Genomic DNA, 24,648 nt, shown 5'->3' with positions numbered 1-24,648 from the left:
TAGAAAAAGAGGCATGAATAAGGATTGATGCAAAGACACGCAGGGTATAATACAAAGCCACAACAGTACAGTGTGAAACATCTGAAAGAGAAAGGAGTAGATACGAGAGAAAAATGCAGAGAGGGAAAGAAATAACAGTCAGGGAGAGTGAGGGGTGAAGAAAGCAAAGGAGGGAAAGCAAGTGAGCACTGCACTGCGTGTCATTGGCCCCCTGGCGTGAACAATCCATCTCAAATTGATCTTCCAGCTCGGCCCAGCAGGGCATTCTGAATCAATCTCAAATTGATCTCAGTGCCAGAGGTCGGGAAAACTAGCAGTGGAGCTTATCAGAAATATAGTGGTGCTGGGAGGATCTGACAGGGAAACTTATCACACTGCACAACAGGAAATGGGCTCTGAGCCCCCGGGGCAGCAGAAGGACGAGCCTGCTCCCTGTACACACACACACACACACACACACACACACACACACACACACACACACACACACACACAAACACACATTCAACATACACACACACACTCACACTTACCAGCACACACAGATTCAATGTCTCTGTGTGTACCCAACACAGCCATTCACTGACACATGCTCCCCAGTGTTCAGCACAGTACACAGGGGGTATACTGTGCATAGACATATAAACAAACACACAAGCTCTCTCTCTCTTTCTCTCTCTCTCTCTCTCTCTCTCTCTCTCTCTCTCTCTCTCTCTCTCTCTCTCTCTCTCACGCACACACACACACACACTAACACACTGCTCAGGCATCAGTTCACACCTAGGGGCTATGTCAAAAAATAAAAAGTTTGTCAGAGCACAATATGTCAATATATTTAAAGTTAGACAGGTGAGATTTGAGGCCTGGAGCCCGTAATGGCTTATAACGCATTTAATGTGTCCTCAGCAAGGCTGTCTGAATGGCCAGAGGAAGGACGATCAATACTGGCATGCATTTAGACAGTCAGCTTAGGGGAGCAACCTGCCTCACCAGGCCCTGTGAAAAATAAAACCATAAAAACAATTGACTTTCACCTCATAGTATCTCTGAAAACACTTGGATAATCCAGTCCAGGAGCATAGGAACTTCACTCACATGCCACAGCGTTCTAAGCACACTGTAGTTGTTAATGTTCTGTTTCAAAGGGATTGTGGGGTGTTTTGTTTCGCTGCTTGGATCACCAGATTGAAGCTGGCATAAACTTTACAGAGCATCACATAGAAAACATACTCCAAGTTCCTTTTTGATGACGGAGGAACTGCAGAATGACACAGAGATAGGGTGATTGGCAGGGCCGGCCCTAGACCTTTGGGGGCCTTCAGCAGGTTTTGGTTTTGGGCTCCCCTAACGTGGTGCCTTTTCACATATCACTGAACCAACTTGTATATTGTAAATATCAGTTTAAACACACATAGTGTATTAATAAGCATTTAGACTAATGTGAGACTATTATCAGCAACACAATCTTTAAATAGACAACAGTAAATACAGTATTTGTCTATTACCCACAAACCCTATGTATGGTCTTTCTCAGGGCCTTTAGCTTGATCTGGTTAAAGTCTGATGCTCATTTTAATTAAATTTTTCCGTTGGAAAGAGCTGAACTTCAGCTGTCTTCATGTCTGAGATGTCAAAATGTAGTAAGGATATGACACGACCAAAAAGATATATGATGCACAAGGCTACCATGTTGTGAATAATATACATTGATTAAAATAACAAATAATTTGTGCATAGTCTGATACAGTGATGAAATGAGAAAGAAAGATAAAAGGTGCACTGTTTGAATAACATGTTAACATAAAATTGCACCAAAAAAGGGGCAACATTTCTAGCAGGTAAAACATAACCATTTTAGGGAAAAAACTGTACATTAAACATAAACATAACACCTATGATTTCTTCTGAGGAACTTCTAAATATAATCGTTTGTAGTGGCACAGTAAATTCCATGAAACCATGTAGAGGAGGACAAAACATCTGGCAAAAATGGCATGAAATGTCAGTTTTTAGAAGTTACTTTTTTTTTCCCTTTGTCTTGTGTTGATTTCATGGGCCCCGACATGGGTGCCCTAAGCAACTGCTTATATCGCTTAATGGGTGGTGCTGTGCTCTGGCAAGGGAAGAGATACAGGCAATGAGAGACTGAGGGAGTGCAGTGAAAAAGAGTGAGGAGGGGAAGGTTATCTTTGTCAGCGATTGGGAGGCAGCAGGAGAGCCTTTTCTCCTCCTGGACTGTAAAAGCTCTCTGTCAGCACAGAGGGGTAATGGGGGTTAGCAGAGTGTGTGGTATATAAAAAAAATGTGAGTATGAGTACAAGTGGTTGCATGTCCCAAGAGGTACTTCAGAATATCAGTGACCCCAGTGACCCTCAGGATGTGTATGCATGCACTGACAATATCAAATAATGATAGTAACTCTGTAGAACCTTGCATTTACAAGCATTAACAGAATGTACGATGAATGGTTTCTTTCATCCCATAGAACGGGGAAACCAGCAACTCTGCAGAATCACCTGCCACAATACAAAGACAGGTTTGAAGACAGATCATTAAAAGGACACCCTGTTGTGGCCATGTCTTCCTCTGCCACAGTGCCAAGTGCACAAGCACACATTTATGCTAATGAATGCATCAGCAAAAACAAGCCAGACCTTTTTTTGACCTTTGGCCTCCCAGAGAGAGACACACACACACGCACACATACCTCAAAGTCACCTCCCTGCCGCTTTACTGTACACTCCATTTAGTCTTTCAGTCTACCCTGTGATGCCTACTGAAGAATGCCCTTCAAATACCACACTAATATCCTGGTGTTTTATCATTTCGTGGACTCCCTCTGTTGACCAAATTCTAGAAGCTCAGCACTGTCGTGGCTTAATGGGACACTTGAATAGAACAGAGACAGTTTTGAGCCATGAGTTAGGATAACACTTGTGATATTCCTGCAGTGACAGGCCAAAATGTCTGCTTTAAAAACCTATTCCTCTACCACTAACCTCGACCATCACTACTACATACTGTGGAGATGATATCAATGAAGGTACTAAAGTGTGTATCAGGTTTTAACAAGGAAGAAAACCCGTTGTTTTTAGACTTTAAAAAAGTGCAATGCTAAATCACATAAATGCAAAAAATGCATAGAAATCCAGTATTGCCATCAATCAGCCTTAGATCTATTAGTTCGACTGCACCTTTTTCGTGTACAAGTCGTACCTTTGTCTCCCTCTTTTAACACATCCCTGTCTTTTTAATCTCTGTCTTGAAAAAAGTGAAGAAGATACAGGTTTTTGACTTAGCATAACTAATGTTAACTGAGGTATAAGTTTTGTCCAGTGAGGATCGCACACTGCAGTCTGAGGTTGACTCTGCAAATATCAGTCATGTCGATCACAGTTAAAACCACAGACAGCGTTTCTGAGGGCCTTTTGAAATGGCAGCTTATTATTTGCCCTAGATATCCCCTAAATGTTCAGATCCTCTCTTGTTGTCCAAGGAGAGAACTGGATTTGTTTGCTCGGAGGTTGGATGACAAAGTCTAACTAGAGACAGCTACTCAAACACACACACAGACATATACGCACTCAGAGCTTTGGTATTTTGTCTTTATAACTTTCCTTTTGGTAGCGAGCAAAGAAGTTAACCATGCTGCTTTGCCCTTCATGCTGTTGAGCTGAAGTGACTTTTAGCTTTTAATTCCTCGATAATTTCAGGACAACAGCATAGTTCAGGACACAAAAACGATAGAGGGGCTTGACAGAGTTGAAAAGGCTGAAAGGATTAATTACTCCAGGCAGCCTCGGGTAACCTTTTAACTTTGCGCTCTCAGTCGGTTCTGATGGGGGTAGTCGCCCCTGTTAGAGGAAGTGTCTAGATATCTGTGCTCCTCAAGCTCTTTACGGGTAATGGGTGGAGGGGAGGGGTCTCTCTGTGAGTGGCCCTGGATGTCACTTGTCACCTTACTGCTGTGTAATGCAGCTAATAAGCACTTAATAACCTGAACTCTGAAACTTCCAATTACTGCTCCCAGCGAGACCCTGAGCTTTGATGAATGGCAGCGAGCAAAAGCAGTTGGCCCTCCTGGAGAGAAGCCACACATATTCATATTACAAAAAGTACATGCACTGCATCACCAACAGGCGGATGACAACTACCTTTCACTCCCTCATGAGGTACAACAACAAGCTTCAATTCAGAAGAACATTTTCAAAGTTGGTTAAAAAATAAAAAATAAAGTAGCATCGTTTGCGTGTTGAGTTGTGTGCAGATGGTCTCAAGTCATGCAGAAGAATTGGTCTTATCCCACTCCAAACACTGCCTCCAGGAGGATTAGGCCACATTGTTGATGGGTTGTTGTTTCCTTAGCACATCGATCTAAACCCACACTTAACTACATATGCCCATATTTACAGTGCGCAGACATACCTACACCCACATATTGTACACACGTACAGAAATCACTGCTGCACTCACACACACACAGATTATACTGCATGTCTTCTAGTGATTTAAAATTGCAGTTTTTTGGCTCTGTGATCTTATTTTTAGACTTGCTTGGTATTCCTGTATCCGAGGCCAAATGTAGCACCTGATCAGACTGGATTATATAAAAAGTATTTTTATTGTGACTACAAAACATGTACAGTAATATTCATTTATTCATATCCTGTCCTGCAGGAGTGCTAAATGACTCATTGATAAAAGCGCTTTGGGCTTTCACAATAAACTACTGTAAGACCTCCTGTTTTGAAAGGCAGATTATGTTAATCTTTTGATAAGACAGTCCAGGGTCAGTACAGTGAGCCCCTCTTCTCCATACTGTATCTGCAACATCACTGTGATTCCTATCTCTGTTATGTTTCTTTCATGTGTTTAGTGTTGCAGAGCTTCTGTTCAGTCTTTTGAACCTCTTCAGTTGCTGTGAGATCAAAGCCCAACGGCAAATGGTGACATTAAGGTTTAATGGTTACAGACTGTCAGGACCCTGTCTTCGTCCCTGATGTATATATATATATAGTAATAGTAAGTTTTCCATCACAGTTTGCTGGTAATAATGCTAAAAATGATGATGATTCATGAGACTCGCTCATTATTTCCAACTCTGACATTCTTTGGCTAATCAAACAGTAAACATACCATGCTACACCCCACTTTGTCCCTGCCATGGGTGAGCCTACAAGCTGGCTGCATCAGTCAGGAATGTCCACACCCCGACAGCTGTAGGGGAATCTGACTCATCCCTCTCTCTGTCCCCATCCTCCTTGTCTCTTTAACAAACTCCCCACTCTACCCCTTTCTAACCCTCCCTGTCTTGTTTGAGAGCTTTGGCAAGTTGGCTCTGCCTCCTCCTGCAATTTGAGTGTTAGTTTACCACTGATGACTTCACCTCTGAGGGGACAAGAGGGATGCATTGTGATGGACAAATGGACCAAAGAAAGAAAAAATCGTTCTCCTTTGGGACACTCTTTATTGAGTCTCCTGTTCCCTGATGCATGTCTTTTGTCTGATAGGTACTGAATGTTAAGCTCCAGCTGTAGTCCTGGCCTCTGTTCAATGCCTTATTGATGCAGCAGCACTCCCCAGCTCCTCTCTGTCAATGCACTTCTCCTCTGCTCCTCTTTGTGATGCGGCTGCAATCAAACCTAAAGGGCTGTCAGCCATTCAGGGCTACTTAAACTAAAGTGAGGAAGGATGAATGCAATCTGTAACATAACCCTTATCTCTGTACCTCGACTTCTCCTACATTTCTCCCGGGCTATAATTTCACCTTGATGCATGTAGGATATGAATCGATGAGCTCCTGGAGTTGCCATTACTCTAGTTCCTCTCATGCTCCGGCCTGTTGCTCTACATCACCATTTCACAGTACATACAGTACATCCAAATGATGCAGACAAGTGGGCCAAGCAGTAATGAATGTCAAGGGGCAGATTACATGGTAATGTGTTATTGATCGGCTACTGTCCAGCACACATCATTGATTAAAGCAGCAGAGTGTGTGATCGCTACATGTTTAAGTAATAATAAAGATGCTCTTTGTCAAATGTTAATTCTCCCTCAGGAGTAGTTGTAAAAGCTGCGTTGTGTGTATGTGAAGGGGTTGGAAATATAGTCATCTATAAGGGTTAGGGTGATTTTATACTCTAATAATAATATTATAGATAAAATAGCCAGATGTAAATACCAAATAATGTCAGATGGGAAAATCACGTTACATAATTACAAAATTCTTATAATCCAATATTGCCATAAAGCAGGCTTGCTCATTGATTTGCAATATTGCAGCCAAATATATTAAAGGTATATTGTATTGCAATGCCACCGTGTAAACAGTATAGAAAGGTCTCTCAAACATATGATTGACACTATATGTCATTGTGTGTGAAAAACCCCAGCCAAAGAAAATTGGTGTGAGTAGCTATTTCGGCATTCAAATTAAACATAATTAATATAAAACAATCAGATATAGTATTCAGTTTTGTTGTTGTAATCATCTGAGTGACAATGCTTTTATGCATGTGTGTTGAAAGCAGGGAAATCTGACGCATCACCCGTGCATTTTACAAAAAACAAAAAAGTCTCAGAGAATAAATTGTGAATGTGAGTAAAATGAAGAGAATAACAGCGACAGTGATTAAATGAGAGGAAAAGAGGGAATAGATTAGTTCTGTCTCTCCTTCAAGTGTGTCTGAGAGAGAGAAGGAGCTGCCAGCACTCCCTTCATCTCCCCCTCCTCCCCCATCAAAGCTTCTCTGCACTCATCTTGATCATACTCACCCTTTAACATCCCATGGTATCTCTTTCTTCTCTTTCTCTCTCTCTCTGTCTCTCCCCTCATGTCAATCCGTGAACACAAATGTAGTTTTCTTATTTTTTGACAGGGCAAGAAGAAAAATCCCACTGCTCAGTTTTTACGCACAGTAATCTCATTTCTTCTTGACTGCATGCTGTTGTCAGTCCCTCTGTGTAGATGTGGGTTGTATTCCAATGTGTTGTCTCTCGATGGTTCTGCTTTGTTATTTTGTTCTCATATTTTCCTCTGGATACAGGGCCATGTTGACGAGAAAATCCAGCCTGTCTAGTGAATATTCTTACCACCAAGGCCATGAAAAATAATTGTTTCAGATTCAATGCGTTTTTCAGATTAAATGACAAAAATACGACACATATAAGTGTTTTCTAATCTAATGCCACGATCGACAAGATGTAATTTTTCCCCTGTGCATTCAAAACTATTACAAATCAACAAAAAATGCTAATTAGCCAATGTGATGGTTTTTAACCACTTAGGTGCTGGGAAAATTGCGGTCATGGTTAAATGAATCCAACGTCGACTGACGTTTTGTTGACCCATCCTTCCACCCCAACTTCCTCCCTCTGCCGACATTGTGGCATATTTGGCGTAAAAGAAGAATTTCCTTTTTTTGCTCCCAATGGACAAGAGACATGATTCCTTCTGCTACCTAAAGGTAATTGTAGTATTGGGCATTTGCTGTAACCACCTACGTTTTTCATGTCTCTTCTAATGGATAGCAGATGTTTGTTGAATTTGTACCGTATATGGAAACATAAAGTGGTTTATGCATGAAAAAGAGTAACAGTTAACTGCTCTCAAACACAAATTGTATCCTCTACAGTAGAGCAGCCTGTCCTAAGGTTTCATCAGCTGGATTTTCATCAAGTCTCACTGCACTTCACTTTGACGTGCGCAATATAACAACCTTTTTTTGACTTTACGAGATATGGAGCGCTGGGAGTCACTGCTAAAAGTGGAAATTAAACTTGGAGGGAACATGGAAGCGCTCTTAGCCATATTTCTGCTTTCTAACCCATTAGAATCTCTCTCATTTATCCTCCTGCTGTGTATTTATCTGTGTTTGCTGCATGAAAAAATACAACCAAAGCAAATCGCCATTAAGTAAGAAATGTGCAATAACAAAAGGTCAAACCATCTGCACACTTGTCTTAATTGCATAACACAATTTATTGTTAAACCTTTAGGTCACACCGATCTTGGTAAGAGCTTGACACATACCACTTTTTTATATGTCAAATGAAAACAGGGAAGTTTTCTTCACACACTTGAAGTTTGCTATGGATCATATTAACAAGGTTTCAGCACTTAACCTTGATCTGAGTATTTTATCCAGTGATGAAGGACTTTGTTGCTCCTATATAAGCAAAAGAAAATTAATTTTGAACTATTGTTCCGAACTTTGGTAAGTAATCAAGATGTATACAGGCTGAAAACGTTAAAGAATAAACTAAATTTGATGATTTTATATAGGAAGTAAACTTTTCCAAATTGCAGGCGCAAAAACTGTAAATGCATGGTTTTCTGGACACAACCCCAAACAATCCAGAAATGTTCTCAGTTACTTCACCCTGTAGCACTACCTGATAGGTAATTACCAAGGTTTTATTTAACTTTAAACTCCACGGGTAGATTATGGAGAGAGGCCAATATTAGAATAATGTGCTCCCTGTACTTTCTCTTTGTTAAGAGATGAGCTGCAGTGTTTTGAACCAGCTGAAAGTGAGCTGCAGCTCCTTGGCTGAGAAGAGCATACAAAGAATTAAAGTGATCTAAGCGTGAAGACACAAAAGCATTGGTTTAATTTTTCCGCACTCAAAAGGCGGGAATATGTCTCATCATAGAATTATATCTCAAAAGAAAAAAGTGTGAAAGAACTATGTTGTAATGTGTATGTGTAAAAAAAGACAGTCAGGAGTTAAGACAATAAATAACAAATAAAGAAGAGTGTGTGAGGTCTGGTCTTTCTCACTCAATTCCATGGCATTGCTTTTGGCAACTGCCCTTTTTTTGCACTATTTACATAATAAAGTAATATTCTGAGCTGGGGTTCACAAGTTGGAAGAACTTAGTGGCAGATTCAACTTGAACTGCAGCTTTATTGTTAGCAACATACACACCATAAGCTCAGCAATAAACCCACCTTTGTATTCACATTGAGAATGTCACCAACTGTCACACAGCGACACTCTAATCTGACTGCATTTGCTCATATGACTAATTGTGTAACAGGTGAGATGTGAAAACAATGGCTATATTATGGAACACAATGAGGAGCACATTAACACTGTTTAAAATGGAGGCACACACAACATGAGACTCAACCTCATTAATCCTTTTCTACAAAATATGCGGGTCGGCTTCCCTACACATTTAACCCCTGTAGTGCTCCAATAAGAGAGGTGAAAGGTGCCTCTGTTTAAATAGATGGTAATAAATGATAAGACTGTCTCTCTAAGTGATGTTGTAAATGGTTCAAGAGCTATTATCAAATAGAAGTCAGAGTATGAGGTAGATAATCTAGATTCCTGAATTTATTCTGAGGCTTGTGCTGTTAATCATTTAAAAAATATATATTTTGTCTCTTTTGTGCATAATTTCCAAATACATCTGTATGCTGACGAAACCATTTTATCCTTTGATGCTTATTTTATTTGTCAGTTTCATCCTGGTGTTTTTGAGACTATGTGGTTGAGATTGGTAATGTCAAAAATTTTCTAAATCAGGCTTTAATAAGAATAGAAGAGACTTTCTGTATAGAGACAAAACCCATTCTGGGTTATGATGATACAATGTTAAAAACATACTGCTTCGATTGAGTTGCATTTGCATTTTATATGATCTGGAAATGTAGATCATTCTTCACATGCTACAATTACTAGCTGGAGCTTCAAGAGTCTTGCAGAATTGATTTAGAAAAGGGCTCTACTGATAGCACACAAGAATAATCTGCAAAACCACATCCCCTCTGTTATTTTACGAGCATTCTCCGTAATCTTTCAGTGTCCGCTCCTATCATTATTACGTAAACCTGCATCCTGTTCTGTTTTAAATCTGTAGTCTCAAAGGAGCTCAGTCATGCCTGCAACTTACTGCCCATCACATTTTTCAGGAGGAGGACAGAGGGAGATAAAGTAACTGGAACTAATTTCTTCAATTCCGACAAGTTTGCTCTACAAATCTTTGTACTATACACAAAGAATGATATGAAATTGTTATTCCATTTTTTGTCGTGTTTGTACGTGACCGTGCACTCCTGATTTAAGGCTCGGTCCTTGCTGCAGTGGGACGGGTTCTAGTCCGGCCCAGGGCTCTTTGCTGCATGTCATTCCCTGTCTGTCTGTCTTTTTCACTATCAAACAAAGCAGAAATGCAACAAATTAAAAAAACTTGCACTTAAATGGTTTAGGTGCAATCTATGCAGTGACTGGGCCCAAACTCAGTTGCTGCTTTCTACTGCGTGACTGCAGGTCTTAGTGATACTGTGACATAGACCTGCTCCATGTTTACGTTGCAGAAATATTAACCATATCCCGTTTAGACAACCGTATTATCAGAGTTTGTGGCATGTTTATATATTTTTCCCATCTCTGTAGATGTGGTTACTTTCAGACAAGAGCTGAAATTCTGCCTTTATTTGTACCATAACTTGTATATATTATATAAACTTTTTTTAAATGTCCATTCTGATAAATACACAAAAAGCTGTTGACAATGTTGTGAATTGATTGTAAAAGAAGTGCAGGAGAAAAGACTACAGCAGTGAATATTTATCACCAAAGATGTCACCACAATCGAGAAAACATGAATCTCACATAAAATGTCACTTTGATGCATTGTCAGCAAGATTTAAATTGCATCTGTCAAGGCCCTAAGCCAATTGAACTAAATCTCTCATAATTCATCAAACACACACCTTCGAGGTTCCCCCATAGATTCAGCAGGAGTGAAACTGATGGTTTTCTGCCTACGGCGGGTGTTGAGTGTGCATGTTGGAGGAAATCTCTGGGATGCTTTGTTCACACAAAAAGCAACTCGGCTTTGGTTTATGCACATACACACACACACACACACACACACACACACACACACACACACACACAGGCACGCTGAGGCTGAGATGATTTATAGCCAGCCATGTCTAATGGATTGCTTTGGCACTTGAGAAATTATGAAAAGAAATTAATTAGCCTTTAGTGACCCTGCTGTCCATCTGCCCCTCTCTCTTTCTCTCTCTCTCTCTCTCTTTCTCTCTCTCTCTCTCTCTCTCTCTCTCTCTCACTATCACACACACACACACACACACACACACACACACACACACACACACACACCCCGACCAACCCACCAACACACCCATAGTGACCCAGTCACTTGGCTGCTCACTTAGGATGTAATTACAGTCTAAATGGATTGTGCTAACCTGTCACAGATTAAGCTTCACTAAATAAGATGAAAATACCTGTTTGACGAAATTAATGAAGAATATGTATTAATTAAACATTCAGTGGTTAATTAACAACAAACATGATGTATTTGATCTCTACTGTTTAAATTTGTATATTGTATTCTTTATTATTCACTCACCTTTAAGAGTGAACTGTGTAGTTTATTTTCATTACCATAGCTTCACTGTACCATTTTTGTTCATGAAACTTTTTTACTTGACCAGGACTCCCTGGCAGAAGAGATATTGTATCTCAATGGGACCTCTCTGGTTAAATAAAGGATTAAATAATAAAAAATGTAAGATTTATTGTTATTAATTGTTATTTACTACATTTCAAGTGATTATGATAAGTAATAGAGAGACCAACAATAACAAAAAGGGTTAAGTAGAAGTTAGGTATGAAAAAAATATTTTATAAAAATATGCAGTCTAATGTACGAAATAACAACAGATAGGATACCAGAAATAAAAAATGTAAAAAGGAAAGCTAAAATTATTAAAAAAGAACGATTGAACACATGATAATTACCCTGTCTGCTGCAGAGCCCTGCACGCACTGACACAATGTACAATGACGAAGGTAAACCAGTGAAAGCCAATGCGAGAAAAACAAACAGAAAGAGCAGCAGCTTATTTCTCCCTCCGTGAGGATTTCAGTGAATAGTTGTTGTTTTCTATCTCTCTTCTGGCTGAATTCACTTGGAGAGCAGAATGCTCAGCTCAGCAGAGGAGCTGTGGAGTTCTTGTTGTCCTGTCCTTATGCCTCTCTCTGTGTCCTTCAGTTGTACAGGATGAACGCTTACTGTAAAAGGACAATCCACTAGAAATACCCTTTTTTACTTTTGTGTCCCAAAACGCATAAGAATCAAGACACAAAATGAGCTAATACAATATGTAGACCGCCTCTATTTCAAATAGGATACCAGAGGGCAGTCTTTAAATTACATTTAAAATTGTGCCTTGCATTTTTGCAAGTGTGCAGCTCAGACATGAGCACTGGATTTTTTTGTGGTTTCCTGCCTCCTAAGCTCTGAAAACCAGCTGGTATGAGACGGAAAGGAGCCCATGAGAGTATCTCTGGAGGAGACGTGTTTATGGTCCACTCCAAGCTAAGTCTACACTTAAGATCCAAAGATCCACACACAACCACACTCACAGTCTGGTGATGTTTGTCTGTGTATATTTGAATGTTTGTGTAATTCTGAATGTGGAGAAGTATTTGGTTTATTCCCCAGCTGATTGTCCTGACATACAAAAAAAAAACATTTCTTCTCTGAGAAGAACAGCATGACAACAACCAGGAGAATCACTGCCTCCCTGGGTGACAGATACGCAGATGGCAATGACTTTGGGTGTGTTATTTTCCCAAAATATGTAGAACAAAAAATCACATATTTGTTACCAATATATATTGCCTGAACATGGGCTGTCACTTGGATCTGAATATATGGTAACAAGTCACTCCAAAATGTGTCAGCTGTTTTATACTTTGACTTTGAATAACAATGTATCCAAAGCCTAAAAAGGCTTGCTCTTCATGACAAACTCATTTGTCTTTCCCTCAGCTCTAGGGAGCGTTTAGTGTCATTCAGCTCATTGTTTTGATTTTCTGTCTTGGTTCTTGGCTCCTACCACTCTAACCAGCTGTTTTTAGCAGAACGCTCTAAAAAGGCACTGTACAATACCTGGTTAAAAGATCAGCTGTTGCAGGTTTAAGCATAGACTGAATAAAGAAGTGGACACAATCACTGTGACGTCACCCATTGGTTTGTGGAGTGCAGTTTCCAACGCTGAATAAGCCAGAATGGTTACAATTTACTTTTATGAATTGAAAACAGACTGTAAAAGGGTTAAAGTTGTAAGACAAAAACACAAACAACTCCCAGACCAGACAACACTGTGGTATTGTTGTCTGATTTGACTAAGATAGCCACGCCCTAAAGCACACTTATCGTCTATTTTACTGTAAATGGGACCAACATTTACGAAATGAAGATCCTACTGTATTGAATATGACTTGAAACTAGCGATTGAGACCATAAAGTGATGTTTACAGTGTTTATGGAGGTAATAAATGAAGTGCGAAGTCATTTTCTCATAGACTTCCATACAATCAGACTTATTTTTGCAACCAGAGGAGTTGCCCAAGTTTAAGGCACTTCAGCATTGGCATCACTTTTCAGACCCGGAGGTTGCTGCCTGGGTTTAAGTCATGATGTACTGATTCAATAATCTTAAATGCAAGAACGGTATGCAGAAATCTTCATTTGTATCATATTTAAGCTTGTTTAACAATGCACAGAATCACTTACATTGCAAGTCAAGCTCTTGAATTGAATTGAGGTGCGAGACTGATTGAAAGACGAATGGGAAGAGTGAGGTCAGTTCAAACAAAGGGAAAGTATGAAATGAAAGAATGGCAAAGACAGATTGAGGGGGTGAGTCAGTGAGAGAGACAAAGAGAGACAGAGGGAGGGAGAGAAACATGGAGGGATTATTAGGGATTCTGTGTGCGGATTAAGGAGGAATGCTGAGGTCTGACACACCAGAATGTCATATCGCTCTGGTTTAGTGTCAGTTTTCTGTCCTCCACTTCCTCTGGTCTGTCGAGCAGGTAAACTCCAGCTACCAGCCCATTTCAGTTCTCTCCTGTTACATCACTCACCTGCTTCACTGCTTGCCTCACCTCACCAATCTTACACATGAGATGAGATGTTCAGTGGGTGGTACAGTTGGCACACAAGACAATTTCTATGGATTTTCCATTTTGGATGCTGCAGCAAAACAAATCCAATGTCTTTTTCTAGCTGGCTGGAGATCATGAACACTGCATTCTTTCCAGATGAAGTGATTGTACCGTATAAATCTATTGAGGCTCACGTACATTTACACACTGACGCACCAACCAAGCTTGCTGTTTGTTAAGTGAAATGTGTGATCGCCCCAGTAAAAGTGCATGGTCTAGTTTTGACAAATACTTTACTAACCACCTCCCCCGTCTCTTTCCCCACCTTTTCTGCAGATCGGAGTTCGACCTGGACTATGACAGCTACCACGAGGACTACAATGACAGGTAATGTCAGAAAGCCACGCATGGCAGCTCACACACCTTATTGCTTGTCTGCGTGTCACAGGAGGCTAAAGGAAGAGGCTAAAGTGGATTCTTCATCCTTGCTGTCTCCAATAGTCTCTGCTCCCCGTCGCTGTCTGCCACACAGCCGTCAGTCATCCTGTCTTTGAGTACAATGTTGCCTGTGACGACTAAACAGCCAGGAGCTGTACACACTTTCGGGAAAAGACACCCACCTTGTGGATTTGTGATGTGTAATCCCATTCGAGCACCGTAACTCTAGCTGCATCTCAAATGACTCTGTGTTTTGCAAACTTAATTATATAGTTTGCTTAAGCTGCATCCATGAAATGTTTCAGATGTTGCGTTGAATTTTTGAGGCAATACATTCAGAGTTCATAGCAGCACATAGCTCTAAATCACATAGTACATAGAAGTGGGGCGATATACCAGTATTCACAATAAACTTGAAATTTTAAAATGAAATATTGATTTAATATTAATAATACACATTTAATGGTACAGTAATGGTTACATACTCACTCCAACTCCTTATATTCATATTTTGAGTGTCATTCATTCGCCAAAAAGAGACAAAACTAACAGTACACAAAGTTCAGGATGAATTTGATAGCATTATTTATGTACTTTTTTGGGGGTCACAATAATTCTGTATTAAAAATCTGATACCATGACAGGCCTAATAGCTTACATAGTATATTGACATAGGGATCACTAGTATTTTCGATCATTTCAAATGATATTATGATCTCTCTGATCATTTCACATCAGTGTTCCTGATAAAAGTAAAAGCTAATGACTATTATATTGCAAAATGTTCAAGTTGAGACATTATTGATTCTTATAGATATTTTTGTTACCGTGTCCGTCTGTGTCACTGTGTAGTTGCAGTGAAGAAAAAACGCACTTGGTAAAGCCAAACTAACAGAACATTTATTTCTCTGTTTCTGCCTGAAAACTAACAAAACTGCTTTTATATCCTGGTGTCTACACTTTAAAGTGGCCCTATTATGCTTTTCCACTTTCCCCCCTCTCCTTTAGTGTGTTATATATATTTTTTTTACATGTAAAAGGTCCTTAGAGTGTAAAACCTGAAGTCCACGCCTAAAAGGACCCTCCCCCTCAGAAACACTGCTCCTGAGCTGCCTGAAACGGCTCGATTGAATTCTCTCCTTCATTTCCGTAACTTTATGAAGTCAGAATGTAATGGAAGTCACGTAAAACTCTCCGGCTAGTTTGGCCCGCACTCAAACAACAAAATAAAAAGATAGAGCTGAAGTTCACATTTATCATGGTGTAGAGGTTAAGACAGCAGTTTAACAACCAGGAGACCTGGGTTCAAATCCAGACTGGACCTATTATTAATTTGTCATTCTCTGGAGGGAGAGTTTTTTGAAATGTGAAACATTGACCAATCACAACAGAGCGGGCTAGCTGAACAATCAGAGCAGACTTTGCTTTCTGGAGGGAGGAGCAAGCGCTACAACGGAGCATTTCAGAGAGAGGGTGAGAAGAGGTGCTGCAGGACAGCCAGGATGAGAAAAACAAGGAGGATTATGAGCATTAATGCATGTAAACATGTTTTAACTGTAACTTGAGATAAAAATATGCACCCGGAAAATAGCATAATAGGGCCTGTTTAAACCGAATTGAAGGCATAAGAAGTATCTAGCCTAGAACCGAAAGAAAAGAAAATCTTCACTGAAAAACTAAAAAAGCTGAACCCCTTTACCTTTGATTTACTTTATTTTAACAAAAACTCAAGCATTTATAGCTGACAAAAGCACATTTTCTCAATCTGTAAATTACTGAGACAAAAATGTAATTGAAAATCACTGCCAAACATGGAATAAGTTAAGTAATTTTTCAGTTCCTATCAGTTGCCAAAACAGATTGACAACACCCATTAGGGTTACATAATACCCTTTAATAAGAACTACAAAACTGAGCGTATTGTTTGGAATGTCTCATGAACACAGTTAGTTTTGCAGTGTTCGTTTACCTTTTTTATGTTACTGCAGAACACACTCCTGTGCAGTGGGCAGTTAAGTGCAGTAGTTAGGCAGATGAGGTAGTTAGTTAAACTGAGCTCCATTCAGAGTGGCTCTGTATTATTGGTCCTCCACTGAAATTGTGCAGAGACCTTCCTACAGCCCCCAGGCCTCAATCATAAACACTCCACTCAGCACATCTGAATAAAAGCAGGCAGTCACATAATACACACACACACACACACAAAATACACACCTCATTCCAGTGCCTTTCTCGCACATATCGATGCTCTGTTGCTCTGAGTGTTAACTGTCATCTTTTCTTTGATTTTTTTTGTTTGCATTGGTTTTGCTTTGCTCTGCATTTTTCCGTCTATGCTCAGGGGGAACACTCACCACTGATTTTCAATTTGTTTTTCAACACGGTGCATGATTATTCCCCACGCTGTTGACTAGCACTATTGACAGCTGTGTGTGGAAGCGTTTCTGTGCATATTAATGTGTGCGTGCACATGTTTATGCCTATGGGTGTGAGTGTGCGGGGACTGTGTGCATGTGTTGTTGTTTTGTGGAACGTCAATATGTGGGAAAGAGTGAAATTACTTTTTTTTGTCCACTGTCCTCTTGTGCGAACAAGATAGAAAAGTGTCTTTCAACACACAGATAACAGCTCCCGCTGACAAAGCTGCTTTCCGTGTGGGGTCTAATCCACAGAGACAAACACTACCTCTCTCTCTCTCTCTCTCACACACTCACACACTTTTCTGTAATCCTCACTCGTCTACAGTCTCTCATTGTCTGAGCTTCCATTCTCTGGGATGACACTTCAAAGCCGGTGTAACAACACATTGTCTATCTGCCCCTGCAAACTGCTCTAAAGGACTTTAAACTCCCATAAATCTTTGGTCTGTGTGTCTCTCCACACAGACAATGCTTAAAGCCTCTAATCTCACACACTTATGGTGGCCTAATACACTTCATCCTTATGTGACATTGTGATGCGTGTGTGTCTGTTTGCGTACTGTGGCTGTGAGAAGAGCACAGAACTCTCAGTATCAAGTAGAGAGGCTTCGAGGACTATAACTATATAATATAAGAGATGAACGAGAAAAATAGAGAAACTTTTCAGGTAGTCGGGCTGACTAACTGGCTATCAGCTCAATCAGTAATCTACATTACCGTTCGACTCCAAGTCCTCGGAGCTGACAGCTTGCCTTCCTGTTGTTGGCTGGCATCAAACAGCAGTAGAACTGTTCACTCTCATGGCTTTGCAGATCCAGATATATCCAGATTGAGACAAGATTGAGTTGATCAGAATGATCTAGATACCTGGTACCTGCAGGTCTGAAAAGGCACTCAGTTCACATTTCTTGCCAAATCTCTCACTCATTGCTAAAATTAACAGAAACAGAAACATGTATAGATTTGATTTGCCTAATTCTCACGTTTCCTGCAGTTTTGCTCATTGCTGATCAGTTGGTTGGTTTTGAGCCTGTAGCTGTGTTTTACCTGGTCCTTATGGGCAGGAGTGTTTAGGTCAAATCACTTTCTGCATCAGTCACAACATCCCCTCTATTTCTACTGAAACAAACACAAGCACACATGCACAGACACGCAGTGTGGTTTCTTTAAGCACTATAGAGTTTGAATGTGATACACCCCCTGTCACCAGCACTACTAGCCTGGCAGCGAGCTATTGATTGGCCCTGACAGAACCAATTACATTCAGTGACAGATAGATACATGGAGCTGTCCACAGGGAGGAGGCAGCACCAGCTCAAGACAGAAACAGAGATAGAAAGTAAGGGACAAAAGAATATAGAAGATACATATCCATATTTATCTGAGGTGCTTGAACAGATGCTTTTTATAATTGTCACATCTTTACTTTAATATCTCTTTTTCCAGCTTGTATCCCTCTCTTGTTTGAGCTAGTCCTGGGTTTGCATTTTTTACAACATTAGTGCCAATACCATACCTTTTGAGTTTTTAAACACATTTTTAGGGAACATAAACATGTTTTTCTACAATATCCTTTTTTTTTAAATTATTTTAGTAGATCCAAAGTTCGCATATTTAAGTGATGCCTAAACATAAAAAGTCTAAAATTGGCAACATTTTGCCCACTCATGATTGTGAGCAGATTCTCTTTCTTCTTGATTTCAGACAAACACTTGGATTGCATAAAATCACAACACAGGTTCCCACTAATTCATCAAAATGGCTGTACGTACATAGTTAAAGATGAGTTGTTTTAAATGGTATCTACTGAACTTTTAGGGTGTATGACTACCAGCGTGTGCCGGCATCCCTGTCTCCTCTGCCCCTGGGACCCAGTCTGGCCAAGCGATCCCGTTCCTCCTCCTACTCCTCTGGGAACAGACGCAGTCGAGACAGAACCCACTCCAAAAGCTCCAGAGCCCACTCCAGTAGTTCATCCACAGCCAAGTGTGAGTAACATGAATGGACTCAAGTCCAAAAAATATTGCATAAGGTGATGCAGATTTATACTGTTTGTCTAAAATACTGGCAAGGGGAATGCCAAAAAATAAAATGATGAATATAAACCTTGGATCTTTCAGTATAACGCAGTCAGAGACGAGATATGCTGTGTGTAGTTTACTGAAGTCCCAACACAATCTCTAGGGATTAAAGTTCAAACTGTTTTTTAACCCTTTTTTTATGTGATGCTTCTTAGAAGAGAGAAACGATTCAGTGGAACAAAAATGTGCTGTATTCAAAACCACGGCTGCATGACTCCTCAATCATGCAAATCAGAAACAAGAATAAATTATGCACATGCTTAACAAAGTTAAATGCCAACATGCACATTTTGTATATAAAATACCCGAAGTGGTTAACTTTGCATGCACTTTTCTTCTTTCATTGTAACATTTTAGTAGTTGGTTAGCAGTAATAGTTAGACATTTTGAGGAATATGCATTTTTGGCTTCTTGCAGAAAGTTAGATGTCACGGTCGATACCTCTCTGGTATCCATCTTCTCGTCTAACTCTCTGCAAGAAAGCACACACATGCATTTCCCAATATGTCTAACTTATCCCGAAAGAGATTTTCAGGTTGTGTAATAATTTCCTAATGTCTTTTACATTCTTACCGTCTTCATCCCTGCAGTGGGCATGGAGGAGTTGCAGGTGATTAAAAAGGAGCTGACTCTGATAAAGACACAGATCGATGGGCTGCTCGACAGTCTTGACAGGATGGACACACAGAGGAATGACCACAAAGGTGAGACACTCATTCACAAAGACAGTGGAGGCAAGGAGGTGAGAGATCAACTGATAGATAATCTATTCCCACATCAAAAACATTTTAAGGTGGACTCTGGCAATGTGCCACTTTCAGATTTCTGCTTGATTAGCTCCGCCAGTCACAACCCCAATCAAAATGATTCAGGAACGGTGTCGCAGGGGAAACTGGGGGATGGGAATGTACTGCACCATCAGAGGCACTCCTATTTAACCTGACAAATCAATTATTTCCCCTCCAGTCACAATTTTTTTAAAGTTGAAGCAGGGCCGATATCAACTGGAGTGCAGATGTCTGGATTTATGGATGTGAGCAAATTATGGAACATGCTGAACAAACAGTGTGGTTGAAGGAACTAACTGATGAAGCTTCAGAAAACAGATATCAAGGACTGAGAACAACAGCAGAGCAGTGTGCATGGAGGGAAGAGCTGCTGCTGCCCTCATGTGGACGTTTGAACACAATACTGTTTCTTTATCTGCCAACAACAACTGCGACTCAGGGAAGGAACAGGACAAGGTTTTATTATCCTTTTTAAATAAATTGGTTTTATTGGAATCTTAATCAAACTGATCGTCAAACACAAGTCCTCAGTAGTTGCCACAATAACATGTCCTTTTTGAAAAACAAACTTTAACCTAAAACTTAAAACCGGACAGGAAGCTGAACCCATGAAAAGCAGGATTTAGGTAACAAGATAGTTTGACTAGTTGACTGCTCGTAGTTCAATGCCATTCATCCCCAGACAGAAATCACCTGACCAATAGCTCCTATCGGATGCGATATCGGCAGGTGATGCCTGCTAGTTAGTTTCACTTTCACACCTATATCCCCTATATGTGTTTACAGACAAAAATTAAACTGTCAATCAAAGCATAACAAATATACAAATACAAAAAAACATCTGACAAGTCTCCATGGCTAATATAACAGTAACATAACCACCTGATCCAAGAGCTGTGCGGGAGGACTGATCTAATAATCAGTGGATAAAGTCTCTTATTTGCTTCCTTCTCTGGCAGACCTTCAGGCTGCATGTTAGAGAATTGAATGGATTAGATATTTGCTGAGCTTATCACAAGCAGCAGCTACACATTGTGACATATTCACATCTTAACACATTGTTTTTTCATTGCCATTGAGGTCATTTCAAAGGTATTGATACATATACAGACAGACAGACAGACAGATACATACACAGACAGACAGACAGACAGATCCACATTAGGTCCTGAATGGGGTGGTAGGAGGTGTTTGTGGGGCAAGTCATGCAGTTTTATTTAAACCAGGGGTGCTGCTGCATCTGCTTCATGGTGGCACGCTCCTTCGGGTTTATGGCAAAACACACCCTCAACAAATCCTGGCAGTCTGAGAAGAGAGAGGACACAGAACAAAGCAAATATTAACATGGAAGCTGCAGTGATCAATTGGAACATGGAAGGAAAAAACTGCACATTAATATCATTACAAAAAGGTACTGCATTGACAACAGCATTGTCTTACCCTGGGACAGTTCACTGTCAAGGTTGATTTTGTTCGCGAGGAACTTGGAGGTGAGAAACTGTTTGTATCCATCCAGCAATTCAAAGAGCAGTGCGCCAAGCTGCCAGACTGTGGTGGGGCTGGCCTCGTATTCCCCCTCTGTATAATTCTCCGGAGGGACGTATGCAGAGGTTCCTACAATATACAGACATACCGATGGAGACAGAATTTTTTTTTTTTAATGAAAGTCACTCCAGAGATGAACAGCTGGATGACGGGCAGGAGCAGAAGCCAGACGTCGTACCAGACAAGCCGCGGTGTGGTCCCTCCATTACATAGCAGCTACATCCGAAGTCTATGATACGCACTCGAGGAACATCGGATTTGACAAGTACATTTTCTGTTTTAATGTCGCGATGGAAGACATCCTCCGAGTGCATCCGGATGGCTGCTTCCACCAGCTGCTTCATGATGTTCTGAGACAGAGATAAAGAAAAAAAGGTAAAAGCTTGAAGGAAACACCAAACATTGACAAAGAAACATGCTCCACCCAGATTCAGTACCTTGGCCTGGTCTTCCCTGAGTGGACTATTGTTGTTATTCAGGTATGTCAACAGGTCCACACAGGGGACTGGTCTCTCCATGACCAGGAGGACTTCCTGGTCCAGATCATACCAGTCTATTAATGAAACGGCTGCAGATTTCCCCACAGACGCTGGTCCACCTCCTGCTTTCAACATTAGGATCACCTCTGTGGGGACCATATGTGTCCTCCCATTAAAGACCTGGTGGAAAAAATATACAGAACAAAATGAGTGTTTCGATACATGTGGATGTGTTTTCGCCATCAACAAATAAGTTACTAGAACAGGAAAATACTTCAACAATGATTTTAACAGTTGCTGCTGAGACATCAAATCAAATCACTCAACATCGGACGACTCTTCACACCAACTTTGGGATGTGTTTGATGGCTACCTACAGGACAGAATCACCAGTACTTTGGTTAGTGCACGGAGCGATCACTGTGTATATGTGAGATGTGAGAACACGTACATAATACTTACTGGTGAATAATACTTACTGGCAAATTATCAGTTTTTCTTTTCCCAGCATACACTGATCCAAATCCTCCTTCCCCGAGCTTTTCAAGCTGCAGGTACTTGTCCTCAAATGTGATTACGTACACAAACACTGATTCATGTTTTACTATATCTGTGAGGAACATTTTTCCTCAACCTCTTAATGTTTAAACTAAAGCTGGACAAAATGTTTGAAATCAGAGGTTGTTAACCTGAGGGTTAGTAAAATCTTCTGCTCTTCTACATATTATATCGTACAACATTTAGTTTAATCAAAACTTAAAAAGTTCAGTGCTTGCATTCACCCCAAAAATATTTTCACATTTTGGGAAATACAACTTCTTGCTTTTCTTTCGAGAGTTACAGACAAGATTAATGCAACTATCATGTCTGTACGGTAAATATGAAGCCACCACCATTAGCAGGTTAGCTTAGTTTAAGACTGTGAGCAGGGGGAAATAACTGCCATGGCGCTGTCCAAATGTAACAGAAATATTTAGACCAAAACCTCTGAAGCTCACCAATTAAGACATTATATCTTGTTTGTTTTAATCCTTACAAAAGTGTAAAAGAAACTTGTTTTAGTTTAACAGGGAGTTATGTGCCGGATTATTCCTTGGCAGTGTGCCAGCCAAGAGTGGTAGATCTGCTCACATACACTCATCTCATTGTCTTTCACACTATCAGCATACGTCTGCATTTTTGACTGATGTGGACTTGCTCCCATTGTTCTGTTGGGAGGTGGTTAAAGTGCTGATGAGTCCTGTGAGTCTCTGTTGCTGGCAGCTGCTCAGCACTGGCCTCCTTCTTCCCACTCTCTGACGTCCTCCACTGACACCTCAGTGGCTTTACCAGCGTCGGAGTCAGCGTTGCCACCCCTCCTCCTCTTACTGGGTTTTGCTCTATCAGAGCTGGCCTTTCTCTTGGTGCCTTGGGCCACCAGGCCCTCCACTGGCACCTCATTGGGTTGAACGGTGTCTACATTGTTGCTGCGAACCCTCTGCTTCTTTGGGGGGATCTGACTTTCTGTGGTTGATTTTCTTTTGGTACCCTTGGTTTCAGGGCTCCTTGTCACCCTACAGTCGTCCCCCATGCAGATATTGGGTTTGGTGGTGCAGTCAATGCACTCTTCAAATGAATACATTTAAGTACAGTTCATTTGTTCTTCTACTTCACTTCACTTCAGAGTAATTTTTTTTTCTTTTTACTCCAGTACATTTCTTTTACAGCTTTAGTTACAAGTTACTTTGCAGATGCAATTGTATATTTTAAGTACTCAGCTGTGATGGTAAAATTGGCCAATCAAATACCTTTATTTTTTTCACTAAATACATTTGGCTGAGAATACTTTTGTGCTTTTACTTGAGTCAAATTTTGAATGCAGGGCTTGTAAAAGAAAATCTGTTACAGTAGTATTTTTACTTTTTCATGAGCTTCAACTCATTACTAACTCTGATTTAGCACACAGCCTTTCAGTAAAATCATATTTTCATCACAATGCAAATAAAATTCAGCTGATCAAGTCCCATCATTGACTGGAAATTAAGACTATTCTATATAAGATTTCATACTCACCTGAATCATTCTCTCCAGTCCAGAGAATAAAGAGTACGTCATAGCATCCATGTTGTTTTGTAAATGCAATTTGTAGATACAAGAATTTGAGAAAAATTCAATTGAGTTGAATATCCAGAACTTGTGGTTAACTCTGCTAAATTGTTGAGTGTGAGTGAATTTATATCTCTCTGTGTGTTCTGAAGTTCTTGTTCTACGTTTTATCTCTGATGACCAGGGTTCCATTCTGTGACACCCCAAATAGAATGGAGGCTGAAATAACCAAACAAAAAACTACAACTTACAGCAATCGGTTATAACACAAAAATATCAAGTGAAAAATGTATTACAGATGGTGATGGGTTCCACAGAAGGCATCAAATTTACTTTGCAATCATACACTACAAAACCTCCAAACCACAGAAACTTTGAGATGATAACTGACCACCTCAAACAAAGATATTACTTCAATGAGTATACATCAAAAAGGTGTTTATTGAGAAAGGAACATTTTAAATCTGCATTTATTGACTTTTTTTAACCACTTGGTTGAACAAGATTAAAACACAACATTAACACCTTATATGTTGCCTGTGTGGAGGTGTCCCCGACTAAATATTTGCATAATTTTGCCTTTAGTCGACTCAACATCGAATATTTTTTCTTTAAAGCAAAGACAGCAAAATGATTAGCCAAGATACGTGTGTTTCTTGCTTATCTGTTGCTTCGGAACAATGAGTAACACTGTACTAATTCACAAACAGAAGGGAAATGACAGGGAAGTGAAGGAACAGTCACAAGAGAGACAGAGAGAGGTTATCTCTAATATGTTAACTGGAATATAATCATTTTTGGGCCCTGTGGTATTTTTTTAATTCAACTTTCATTTCATAAAGAAAAACTCATAACGTTTACA

The 24,648-nt window shown here is 40.1% G+C and overlaps 1 protein-coding gene across 1 annotated transcript in view; it reads left to right on the top strand.

Moving 5' to 3' along the window:
* Nucleotides 1-24,648, top strand: part of si:dkey-234i14.2 (heterogeneous nuclear ribonucleoprotein C) — a 38,539-nt gene that overhangs the window by 11,027 nt on the left and 2,864 nt on the right. The window contains exons 3-5 of the mRNA XM_054613334.1: nucleotides 14,287-14,337; nucleotides 18,627-18,796; nucleotides 19,480-19,593. Coding sequence (XP_054469309.1) covers nucleotides 14,287-14,337; nucleotides 18,627-18,796; nucleotides 19,480-19,593 — 335 coding nt within the window. The remainder of the gene's footprint in view (nucleotides 1-14,286; nucleotides 14,338-18,626; nucleotides 18,797-19,479; nucleotides 19,594-24,648) is intronic.

This window comes from Anoplopoma fimbria, chromosome 2 (genome assembly GCF_027596085.1).
Source record: "Anoplopoma fimbria isolate UVic2021 breed Golden Eagle Sablefish chromosome 2, Afim_UVic_2022, whole genome shotgun sequence".
Taxonomy (NCBI): Eukaryota; Metazoa; Chordata; class Actinopteri; order Perciformes; family Anoplopomatidae; genus Anoplopoma; species Anoplopoma fimbria.
The sequence above is the reverse complement of the archived record's forward strand: the minus strand, read 5'-3'. Positions and strand labels throughout refer to the sequence as shown.